Source organism: Watersipora subatra, chromosome 2 (assembly GCF_963576615.1).
Source record: "Watersipora subatra chromosome 2, tzWatSuba1.1, whole genome shotgun sequence".
In the NCBI taxonomy this organism is placed as follows: Eukaryota; Metazoa; Bryozoa; class Gymnolaemata; order Cheilostomatida; family Watersiporidae; genus Watersipora; species Watersipora subatra.
This window is the reverse complement of record NC_088709.1, coordinates 21,977,287-21,990,310: the sequence shown is the minus strand read 5'-3', so window position 1 is coordinate 21,990,310 and position 13,024 is coordinate 21,977,287. Positions and strand designations below refer to the sequence as shown.

At 34.4% G+C, this 13,024-nt stretch overlaps 1 protein-coding gene across 1 annotated transcript; it reads left to right on the top strand.

Moving 5' to 3' along the window:
- The first annotated feature begins 668 nt into the window (after positions 1-668).
- LOC137388181 (uncharacterized) lies at positions 669-10,446 on the top strand. Its single transcript, XM_068074684.1, has 5 exons — positions 669-798; positions 1,483-1,602; positions 5,642-5,786; positions 8,608-8,764; positions 10,052-10,446. Exons 2-5 carry the CDS (start codon positions 1,490-1,492, stop codon positions 10,240-10,242), a joined length of 606 nt encoding a protein of 201 aa, XP_067930785.1. The 5' UTR covers positions 669-798; positions 1,483-1,489; the 3' UTR covers positions 10,243-10,446.
- The last annotated feature ends 2,578 nt before the right edge of the window (positions 10,447-13,024 follow it).

Here is a 13,024-nt window from a genome sequence, read left to right as displayed (position 1 = left end):
AGACCTAAGCTGTATTTATAATTTTGGTAGAATTATTACGTGACATGCACAATGGGTTTCAGTTAGGGCAGAAAGAAACGCATACTCTCATGGTTTTCAATTGAGATAGTGTAGACAACTCCATCTTTAGAAGTTTTGCGAAAATGCGTGCAATCTTTAAAACTTTTATAAAGTTCTGTTGGACAGCTGAAATAACATTTCAGATTTTATCAGGAAGGATGCCAGTGAAGCTGTAATTTAGCCGCTGCTCGCCAGGACGTACCAGATCTCTATGATTTATACTTATAGCCATAAAATCAAGCTCAAGTAAACCTCAAGTTTCACATTTACAATGAGTATAGCTCTCTGAACCGAATACAGGGTGACATGCCACTCGCGAAACACTCCCAATGGTTGGCTGAGGCAACGACCCTGCTAGCATGTACCCTACTTTGTATGTAACAACAGCTAAACTAGCCTCATCTCACAATCCTCCAGACATCATATGAACAAAAGCAGATATGGGCTAAGTATTATTTACAACTCACAAAGCCAAAATCTGGAAATGGTAGATCCATCAAGTTTCAGTTGGTAGAGAACTGGTTATTTCAAGTTTGACAGGGCTGCGCATTTTATTGATGTTTTTATAGTGAAGTCATGCATGGATGATTGCCATTTCATTTAGCTGTCACGTTCTTTGCTCAGGGTTGTCAGTTAGCTAAAGGCTAGCATTGAGGCTACTACAGTCTAAAGAGATTTATGTATCAACCAACTGTTGGTTGACACTGCGTCATTCTTTGCAACCTGGAAAATCTATTGGTATGTATACAAATTTATTAGCAAATCTTCTATCGTACGTGGTGTGTTCATGTGGTGCGAGTAATGTTCTCATGTAGTGCAAGTAATGCACTGATGTAGTACAAGTAGTGCTTTAATGTATTGCAAGTAATGTGCGGGTGTTGCAAGTGATAATCTGATGTAATGCAAGTAGTGTTTCTGAGTATTGCATGTAGTGCTCTCATGCATTGCAAGTAATGTTCTTGTGTATTGCAGATAGTGTACTTGTACATTACAAATACTGCTCTTAGGTATTGCAAACCATGCTCTTGTGCATTGAAAATTGTGCTCCTGTGTATTGCAAGTGATGTACTTATGCATTAAAAGGAGTGCTTTCATGCGCTGCAACTAGTGCTCTTGTGCATTGCAAGTGCCACTCTTGTGTATTGCAGATCGTGCACTTGTGCATTACATGTAATGCTCTCATGCATTGCAAATTATACTTTTGAGTATTGCAATTTGTGCTTTATGGATTGCAGATAGTGCACTTGTGCATTACAAGTAATGCTCCCTACATTGTAAATCCTGCTCTAATGCATTGTTGCAAGTTATGTGTTTATATGTTACAAGTAGTGCTTTCATTTTCTATGTTAACAGCGCTGTTAAAAAGTCGAATGCAAAAGTATTTGTCAACAATATCAAAAATAGACATTTAATATATTGCAGATGAGCAATGTCAGCTGCTCCAGAAGAGAAGAAATCTGTGCGCTATCACTGGACAATCGGCCACTACTTCAACTTTCCTCAGCAACTTGCATCCAAGCTCTATGAGCACCAATCTAATATGTATGCTACAAGTTTAATTTATTAATAGATATAACAGATAAAGTTAGCACTGTAACAAGCTATAGCAGAGAATAGTAACTAGGCCAGTGTGTGATAGTTATGCTATTCGATAGATGTATGCGCATACATGTACATGTATGTCACTCCTACAGACTGAAGATTGACAGAGAGGGCCACGAAGGTGTGAATAAAAGTGGGTAAATACAACTAAATTGGTGCCAAAACAGACTGATTTTTGCACTGATGTGACCTTTGTGTTGGGAACACACTTCCTATGGTACTAAGTGTAGGGTCTGTATTTTTGCATTGCCTTTTCTCATTGGCTAATTATTCTAAGGCAAGCATTATTCGGGCTTTTTTTACATTTACCAAAATGGCAAAGCATAATTCTTAAAATAGTAAATAATGGCTTGCAAATAGTCTCAAATTCATATTTGTACTAATCTATATATTGCCTGCAGTATCTGATTAAAGACACCAATTTTGTACTGAGTATTTAGGGCATCACTATGTACAACCATCCAAAACATCCACACACCCGATGTGTGGGCATGCTCCTGAAAATGGAGTATGTCTGCTTTGCTGACTGCAAGCAGAGGCTGTGTGTTTTTAAAAGCCGGTAACACAAACAATGGCTCTGTGATCTTAGCTGGACATGTCGGAGTCTAGTGGCAAGGGAACCTTGACAATCGGAGACATGCCAGTTGTGACGAGCATTTCAAGATTGGATGCCAGATGTCATTTCAGCTACCACCAGTAGTCGTTTCGGGGATTCAACCCCCAACCTGTTGTTGCATGTCATGCGGTTTTAGACCATGGATGCTCTCCACACCAGTGCTCAAGTACCTGAGTCTATATCACCAGTGTTATCATACAATCCAGTAGATTAGCTGATCTCTAGGCCACCTACGCTTGCTACCTACTAGACTACTGTACTAGGCTATGCTGGAGTTCACTAATGTAACATACCGGGTATATTCTCTACATTAAGTTTAGTGGTTGTTTGCAGCGAGTTTGACCTTCACAACCCTTGCATCATTTCACACGCAATAGACCTTCATTTTATGCTAAAACTGTTTTAAATGGCACTTATTATTCAGAAACTATACACAGCTTGAAAGGCTGTTCAAACGGTTTGAGGAGGAGATCTATCTCACCCTTTTAAACACGCAGTCATCTGTATGCACAAGCTGCATCGTGATGAAATGCTGAATATAAATATAGTACTGAATACACAAATGATAATCATGACTAAAGGGACAATGACAGAAATGTTGAATATGAACAAATGGGGGGATACAGAAGTCATGAACAAAGATAAAGGGAAAATACATCAACAGTGTATATAGATGAAAAGGTAAATACACAACTTTGACAATAAATAGAGGAGTGAATCAATCATTGACTGATAAATATGGGTAAAGGGGTGTAGATGTACAAAACGAAAATATGAGTAATTAAGTGGATACACAAAAATGACCAAATAAAGGGGAGGATACACAAATGATTGATATGAGTAAATGGGTGGATATGAAAAAGATGAATTGCTGAAAGGGTAGATGAACAAAAGAGGAATATGAGTAAAGGGGTGGATACACAAATGATGAACGAGTAAAGGGGTGGATACACAAACGATGAATATTAATAAATGGACAAATGAACATGCCATCAAAGCAAATACCAATTGTGCCACTGAAATGCCTAACACGCCCTCACAATAGCATCAGCAATAAGAATGCTTTTGTATTGTTCACACTTCATTGGTGAATTCTGTTAATGCTGAAAACACTTTTTACAAAATGAATGTTTGCCAGAAATAATCAGCTTGCCATAGAAATAATTGTTTTATATGCCAAGTGAAAATTAAGTTTTTTAAAATAGCAGTAAACATCTGGCTTCAGTAGCTAATGTTTAATCAAGGCTGCTTTTAATAGAACAATAAAGAAATTGTATACGGCATCATGAACGGGTAACCATAATGTGTGCTCGAACTTTGCTGTCATTAGCTATTACCATGAAGACTTTGATAAAAACTGGTGTTATAAGATATAATCTCTGCTAGCTACCCATAACTTCCCTTATAAATAGAGGTTGAGCCTTTTTGTAAAATTGAGCACATATATACAAGCGCCTTAGCAATTCTCTTTAATTGGAGATTTTCCTCAATATCACAGCAATATTTGCCAAAAAATGAAAGTTATAATATATTAATCATTAGCTAGACAACTTTGATAAATATCTCAAGAAATAAGTAGCAATATTTTTATTTTTTATGCACTACTCAAAATCAAGTGAGATTGGCAAAGTCATTTATTACGCCATGTTAGAAAAAATTCTTTTGCGTGCGCCTTTTGGATGCCGGATGTCATTCCAGCTACCAGCAGTGGTCCTTTTGGAAATTCAACCGTAACCTGTTGTTTGCATGTCATAAGGTTCTAGACCACAGCTGAGCCTTGAGCCATTTTGCAGTCCTGAACGAGTGTACCACTAGTAAGTGGCTAAACTTGAAAAAAGAAAACTTTTCTTGTGTTTCAAAAGCAGTGTTGTTGTTGACTTTATTGCCATTTTTGTTCTTCACCGCTGTCAAGAAAGCAGATATCTAAAACATGCCTCGTGAAAAGACCCCCATCTAAAAAAATAGGACAAACAATGTGCCAAGTTATTAGACTTGGTGATGCCAAATTAGCAAACCAGCTGACTCTTATTGAACCACATTGACTAACCTTTGTAAGATCAATAATTCCATGTCATTCATATAAAATTTAGTTGTTGTTTATGCATTGTAAAATGTTTTTATTTAGTTACACAGTCAGAGACCTAAATATTCCTTGCATCATTGTTGAATTTGCCAAAGGTTTACAAGGTGTCAGCAGTCTGAATACTTCTATTTTTGTCTTCCTACCTGCGCAAACATATAAACAATATGATAGAATTATACACAGAACAACTTATTTAGTAGAAGATAAACACTTCATTACAGAAATTGTTTCGTTGTGTAAGAGAAGATCAGGAGGTCAGCTACAACATATATTTTCTTGTCACATTTATACTGCTGACAGAGAGGTAAGAATCTGTCAACTGTAAACATTATTATTTACTTCAGAATCATGAAGTTCCTCCAAGCATTTCATGTCAAAGTTTAATTTAATACTTTGTCCTGCGAATCATTCTTTGCAAAATATTCACATTAACCCAATCGTTAAACCCTTTGGAATCACATCTTTCTGGCCAGCAAAGTATATCTCAAAGAAATAATACTTTCGTCTAGAATAAATTTTATAGTTAACATTTTAATAGAGCCGTACAATCAAAAACTGTATGTTTTTTTGAACTGCGGCACATTTCAGTTTTGTTTTTTTAATCCATTTTGACCATAAATATATTAGCAAAGCAAACTCTTTAGATTATCAGCAATTTATATTTGGCAAAGATGGAGTTTCCCATAGCCTATGTAAGTAATTACTCTGTTAAAATTGTTACATAAAATATTTTTCTTGTTCAAATACAACTACAAGTAATATAGGTGTAGGAGTTTAATTACATTTAGTGCTTATGAAAATAAAAAAGGGCATAACTTTTTTGCAAAAAACCTTGCTCCTTTTTAGTTGTTTGACTTTGCCAGCCAGTCTTTAACAAGTGTGTGGCTCCTCTTAACTGGTTACCCATGATTCCATAGCTCAACTTCATAATTTATTGTCAATGACTGTGTGATTAGGCTCACGCTTGTCTGAATTAAAAATACATACAGCAGAAATTGATACAACCTTTTGATAAACACAACAATAGGTGATATAAGCGTAGAATTTTATTTACAAGTAGCATCCATGAAAATAAAAAACACAGCATTTTGCCTAATATATTACTAAATATTGCAAATTTCCACTATCTGATATGGAGGACAAACCGTTACTCAATTAACTAACTTGGAATTGTGCAACGTTTGCTCATTGAGTATTTTTGTAAGAACACCTTTGGCTTTTTTAATATCTGCTGATAATTAAACATATTGATCATTGCCAATTTTTTAAATTTTCCGTAGGAACTTTCTCTGCCATTTATTTGGTGGTCCATCAACTGGGATAGCGGGAACCGCACTGCTGCAAGCGCTGTTTGGAAATAATGTAGCCTTAGGCTGGATAGTATTTCTCAGTCTTATAGCAATCGTCAACGATCCTATCAACGGGGTAAGCTAGTAGCCACTATCAATGCTGGGATGCTGTTTCTAAGAACTTGTGCTTTTTATAGGGAATTTACAATGGATGAACTAAACAATTATTAAAATGTTGGTTAAGACTTATACGACGGTTCATATAAGATTGAAAAACTTTGCCAAAACAAAACACAATGAGTTGGAAAGCAACACATTAATAAATATATTTTCTTATTATTTAACACCTTGAAACCTAGTTTTGATATAATTTGAGAAGTTGTTTTCTCCCCGGATCTGATGCCCAAGAACACTCGGTTGAGCAGTTTTGCTTTTTTATCCTACTACTGGCTTAGCTAAGATTATAATATTTTGAGCTCTTTTTCTGTAAGATGTTTCCAGAATAATTCCCAAGTTACAAGTTAATTAGACTACTAATGTTCGATGTATCGTCAAATTACTGGGGGCATTTCTAAATGGCTGAAAATTGGCTGCTAACTGGACATTATTTTCTACTGACACCCTGATTGAAAGTTTTGGTAATAAAGGCACTGAAATAGGCAAAGTCTAAAGAGCTTATTTTCATTAGCAACAAGAGCTTTACACTAGAGCTACTTATTTTATTCATATGAAGAGACCATCTATCAGCACCATCTATCAGTTTCAGTTCACTACAATAGCTATGTTCCTTCAGTTGCTTCTGAAACATCACCTCAATTAGAGAGTGTTAAAACATCACCTCAATTAGAGAGTGTTAAAACATCACCTCAATTAGAGAGTGTTAAAATATCACCTCAATTAGAGAGTGTTAAAACATCACCTCAATTAGAGAGTGTTAAAACATCACCTCAATTAGAGAGTGTTAAAACATCACCTCAATTAGAGAGTGTTAAAACATCACCTCAATTAGAGAGTATTAAAATATAACCTCAATTAGAGAGTTTTAAAACATCACCTCAATTAGAGAGTGTTAAAACATCACCTCAATTAGAGAGTGTTAAAACATCACCTCAATTAGAGAGTGTTAAAACATCACCTCAATTAGAGAGTGTAAAATAAAAAGTATTCACTCTATTTTCTATTTGTTTTTTCCTCATTGTTTTCTGCACGATTAGAACTTCAAGATGATATTAATTTCTAAAGGAATTGTGTTATTCTACATACTTTCTACATTCTACATACTTTCTATATTCTACATACTCTCTACATTCTACATACTTTCTACATTCTACATACTTTCTACATTCTACATACTTTCTACATTCTACATACTCTCTACATTCTACATACTCTCTACATTCTACATACTTTCTACATTCTACATACTCTCTACATTCTACATACTTTCTACATTCTACATACATTCTACATACTTTCTACATTCTACATACTTTCTACCTTCTACATACTCTCTACATTCTACATTCTACATACTTTCTACATTCTACATACTTTCTACATTCTACATACTTTCTACATTGTACATACTTTCTACATTGTACATACTTTCTACATTGTACATACTTTCTACATTCTACATACTTTCTACATTCTACATACTTTCTACATTCTACATACTCTCTACATTCTACACACTTTCTGCATTCTACATACTTTCTACATTGTACATACTTTCTACATTCTACATACTTTCTACATTCTACACACTCTCACAGTTGATGAAAATTTGTAATACAGTCTAGGATGAAGAGAGCTGTTTGTATATTCATGACTAGGCTTCAACTTCAAAGCAATACTTAGGAAATATAAGAATGGTTTGCGGGAGCCCACAGATTTCTCAAACCTAATTCCTTTTGGCGGATCTCTGTTCAGGGTGGCCACAGCATATTAACCGGAATTTTTAGTTCGTAGAAGGAAGTCACTACAGCATTTATGCTGCTATCATCGATAAGCAGTCATAAAAAATAAATGAGGAGTTTATCTTCTATTTCACATTACCATCGTTAGTAACGAGCAGGCAACTCTTGTCATATTTTACAATAGTTACATGAATACAGACGCTTCCCTACTTACAAACATTCGAGTTATGAACAACGGTACATACGAACATGTCTGCGCGTATGTCCGCCGCTAATAAAGACGCTTGGCGTTGGTATTAGCGGCGGAAAGAAGCACTACTTGGAAGCACCACCCAGCATCCACCTTCCTCTGCCCAGTTCGTTGCAGTGCATAAGTGCGTGAACGTATCTCCAGTGCGCAAAGAACTTTTTTTATTTTTATCATTAAATATCTTGTGCATCCATTATTGAATGATGCCATACAGTGCTACTGCATCATTTATGATGAAAAAAAGAAGAAAACTGTGCAATCGTCGTTAGATCGCTTTTTTCGGCCAGTTTCTAGTAAATCCTCCAAGGAAGATACTCATCAACCCTCATCTTCTTCCTGCATTGAAGTTACGAAGGAGGAAGTAGCTTTTGAAGCCCATTCCAGCGACGACGAAGACCCTCTCATGATATACATGTAAAATGCGTAGTACAGTACTGTACATAATTGCTCCATTTTATTAAATGTTTTTTTCAGTACAAACCAATACAGGTTACTTATACAAGCCTCAAACATACTTATATAAACCTTCAATTTACTTATATAGGCCTTAAACATAAATTCTAAAACAAAATATAGCACTGAAGCAACTTACGAACAAATTTACCTTACGAACGAAAGCTTACGGAACGTAACTCGTTTGTAAGCTGGGGAGCGCCTGTACATACTTGTCCAAGTCAAGATTTTAATTGCTACTCAGTTCAATTGTTTAACGAGTTAATTTTTCAAATGAAAATTTTGTAAAAGTTTTTTCTATCTAAAAATGCTTATTGTAGCTATTCCTTATTTAGGTTCTTTACGCAGCATTCAGCATCTACACCACTCTTTGGCAACTCGAGGCTCTGGCATCCATGGGTATCCTACGCAGCCTTGCCCTTATGACTGTTGGACTCGCTGTTCAAATTGGCCTTGGACATGGATACTTTGAAGGAGTCATGCCTAATTCTCGTTAGTAGTTCCACCTTTATGTATTTTCTCTTTCAATGTTCTACACTTCTGCAGTGAGATGGGTTTTACTTTTATGCTTTAGCTAGTATCCTGGCAGTCTAGTGGGCCGGGAGAGATTGTCTGGTGTGATAAGTACCTGCACAATTATACTGAAATGCAGCGGGTGCTGGTTGGTGTAGGGGGCTAAAGTTTTGATCTACCAATTGAAAAGTTGAGTTTGAATCCCGAAAAAAGCAATCCTTTTTCCTAACCTGTAAGAATAGTGTTGGACAGACAGCTGGATGTAGTTTTTATTATAGAAACAATTAAAAAACATGTAGGAGAGAAAAAAAGCTGATTACAAATTATTTTATTTAACTTTAGCTTTTGCAAAGATTCAACCTTTTTAGAATGAGTAATATTTCATCACGCAGACCAACTTTTTTGAGAAATATTCTGCATTGGCTGTTTTTAAGCTCTTTTTGTTTAAAAAATCAATTTCAATTTTGTGTTAAAACAATTATGTTTCACATTTTGAGCCTAATAAGCTTTTTATGACTTAATTTGCCACTGTTTATTGGCTATGATCAAAGTATGGTTGCTTTCTTAGTTCATTTATTTATATTTAGGAATCTGTTAACTTGAGTTATGTTTTGTTAGTTTAGGTTTGAATTAGTAATTGACTTAATTTCAGGCTTTTTAGTGAAGGTTTTTTGACAACTTTTAAAACAGGGGAACAGGTTGGAGGTTGCAGATGCACTGCTGTCACTCTAACTGTATACTAAAATCTTTACCATCAGAGACAATCACTGGGGATTTTTCACCTGAGACCGACTCTGTCAACAATTCTCTGCATCATTTTCTTTCTCATGCTACTTACAATCCAGACTGTAAAATAGTTGCTTGAACTTTTTGAATAAAAATGCAAAAAAACAAAGTGGTTATTGATCGGCCATTTCACACGCTGTGTAAATTTGAAATTGTACTATAATTTACAAATATTATTCATTAAAGTTTGAAACAGCTCTGAACAACCAGCATGAATTTTGGTTTCGCATTCATTTTTTTGCGCTACCATCGAACATTTCAGACTTAACTACCACTATCAAGGCATATCTAAATCAGTCACATTATTTATAACAATAATAACATGAATTGCAAAAGTAAGTAACCACTAGTTTTTTTCCTGAGCATTGCTTAGTAAGGAGTTGTCTTCCCAGCAATTTGTTTTTGTTGATAATGGATCTTGTGTTTCCACAGTTGAAGTAGTATTGCTAGTAACAAATAACGCGTTGTTACATATTGCAGCTAACAAAGGGATTGTCAAGTTTGACACGCCAAGACTCAATACATTCTATTTTCTGAATGCTGCCATATTTGGAACCTTCCACTTCTATACCATCCTTTGCCTTCGGCTCGGCCTCAGGCCTGGCCTCAATTCCATGGTTGAAGAAGAGTATGAACAAATACTTTACACAGTCAAGCAAGGACCCAAGTAACTCAGGCTAAAAACCTTCTCTTCCCATGATACCCTTGCGATAATATCAGTGTATCAGTATATCAGTTTAAAGATTTGTGCGCTAAACCTTTAGCATAGAATATGATAATAGTTCCAATGTTTCCCTTGCTGCTATTCATAATAGCTATGCTTATCTTGCTGACAGCCAAACTTATAATAATAAACATTTTATTGTGGTGTTGAAGTTATCGGTTGTATAGCTTTGACAACTCCAAATATTTCAATACTATAGTCCGACGAACACAAATGCATGAGGAAAACACTATATATGCAAAAAAAAATATATATATATCACATGTATATAAATATATGTAGTATTTACATGTATATATATCATAAAAATAATATTTATATGTACATATATTATACATCCATCAGAACGTGGAATACCATTTCCAAGATTTTAATAGCTATAACTAGACATGCACACACACATACATACATACATACCCACAAATTTTGAGATTTGTATGATACATATGTAGATATATATATTTATGCCAAATATATATTATATGTAATATATATATTGCATGTATAATATATATTTCGTATAAATATATATCTACATATGTATTCCTCAAAGTTTGTATGTATGTCTGTATGCGTGTCCAGCTATAGCCATTAAAACCTTGGTAATGATATTACGCATTCTGATGGATTTGCTACTCACGGATATTGCTACCGCAAGTTTAAAATCCAAAGCGCCTCTACCACTGAGCCATACAAGTCGGAATGATCTAAATCATTATCATTTACCGTATGCATACGCTAATTATTTTAGCATACTTGACGATGCCCCTGTTCAAAAATATTTTTCATAAGGTAATTACTATATTTTGGGTCAAGGCCATTCTTCTCCTGGGGACAATTATGCTACCTCTGTAGAAAGAGCCTCGACATTCTCTCTCCGTTCGGCCAGACAAAGACAGTACGATCTCATTTTTCATTTGTACCAGTACCAAGAGGTACCAGTATTGTCGTATTCAAAGTTTTGATGGATAGTCTCTGGTGGAACAGGAATTCTTTTTATACACACACCCTTCTATGCAAGAGTTGTTATTATTAATTCAACATATTCAGGATTTTTAATGTTTTCTCAGTTCGTATTAGTTGTACCATTACTGAATCATCTTTTATTGTGATCGTAGCAAATCAGACTTAATTTAGCTGTTGCTTGCTAATTATTTCATATTTGTATTTAAACTTCTTTATAGTCCTTTTATTTTTTTCTATTTATTTGACCACAAAACATTTTTCTCATGATATGAAGTTTGAAAATTACAGTTGTTTGACAAAGTTTGAAAACTTTTACAGTTGTTTTTATTTTCTCCTAAATTATTTCAACTACACAAAACACTTGTCTCATGGTATGTAGTTTGAAAGTTAGAATGGCAAATGTTGCTATATGTTAAATACAAATCAATTTTTTGACCGAAGACTTTTTTATTACCTGAGCAATGCCGGGTAGCACAGCGAGTGTTATATATATATATATATATATAACATATAAATTTATGTTATATATATAAAACAAATATATATATGTTATATATATTATATACAACATATACTGTATATATTTATATATTTTTTAAAATGTATATATAATAATATATATATATCTATATATATTATTATATGTTATTTTATTTTATATAATAAGATGTATATAACATAAAGATTATTAGATATAATATATATATATATATATATATATATATTATATACAATATTATATACATTATACAAATAGTATATATATTATTGTATATATCTTATATTATATATATAATATATATATAAATATATTATATATATATAATATATATATAAATACATATGTTTATCCAGTTGATACATCCTTAACATGTAGCCCTACTTCTACGGCTCCCTCATAAAGTAGCACCGCATCAACTTTATATTATCAGTCTGAGTCTATTTTTTCTGTTTGAGCCAGAAGCCCAGTTTTTACAGCCGTGTCCTGATTCAGCTACATGCGCCACAGACCTTGCTTGACGAGGCGATGTAGAGCTGCCATGACATTGATTATTGCCCACATTATAAAAATTGTAGACATTACATAAGCAAGTGTCTTGTCCAGGGACCACCAGAAAAGTCAGCTACAGGTGGAGATCGAACCAGACACTTGATGCCAGTATGTTTTCGGTTGTGCTCTTTGTGTTAGCTGTTAGTTTTCTCCAGTAAGTGATCACGTAGTGATCGTCAATCTGAACTTACTGCTCTGGATTTGACTAAAAGTTTAACGCATAATAATCCCAAGATACATGCACCATGAAGCAAAAGGTCTACGAGAACCACGAGCCTTTTTTCTATTAGGGGTGCCTTCAATACTCAAAACTCCTTAAACCCACATTAAGGGATCATGAAACAGTCAAGATGTGATTCGTGATGTTGAATAAAATAGTTTTAAACTATGCCAGGTTTTGTCTGCCTCCCAAATTGCTTCCACACTCGCCACAGACAGAATACGCTTCTTGTCTTTTCCAATTATTACGTGTAAACTTATTGATGTGTAATTATTGTTTACACCCATCTCTGTGCAGTTGAAAAAATCATGACATATTTGTTTGTTTTAAAATGCTTACAACCTGAAGCTTTTAACAGCATGTAACCCTGTATGATCCTCTACCAATAAAATGTACTAGATCAGATTTTAGCTAATTTCGTCTTGAACTAGACGTGATATTTTTTTAGTTTTACAATTATTTGACAATTCTAAGGAAAAAATAGTTTTTATA

Coding starts and splice junctions, on each gene's coding strand:
- LOC137388181 (XM_068074684.1), top strand. CDS start 1,490: ATGTCAGCTGCTCCAGAAGAGAAGAAATCTGTGCGCTATCACTGGACA. Junction 1,603..5,641: donor TATGAGCACCAATCTAATAT/GTATGCTACAAG, acceptor AATTTTCCGTAG/GAACTTTCTCTGCCATTTAT. Junction 8,765..10,051: donor AGGAGTCATGCCTAATTCTC/GTTAGTAGTTCC, acceptor TACATATTGCAG/CTAACAAAGGGATTGTCAAG.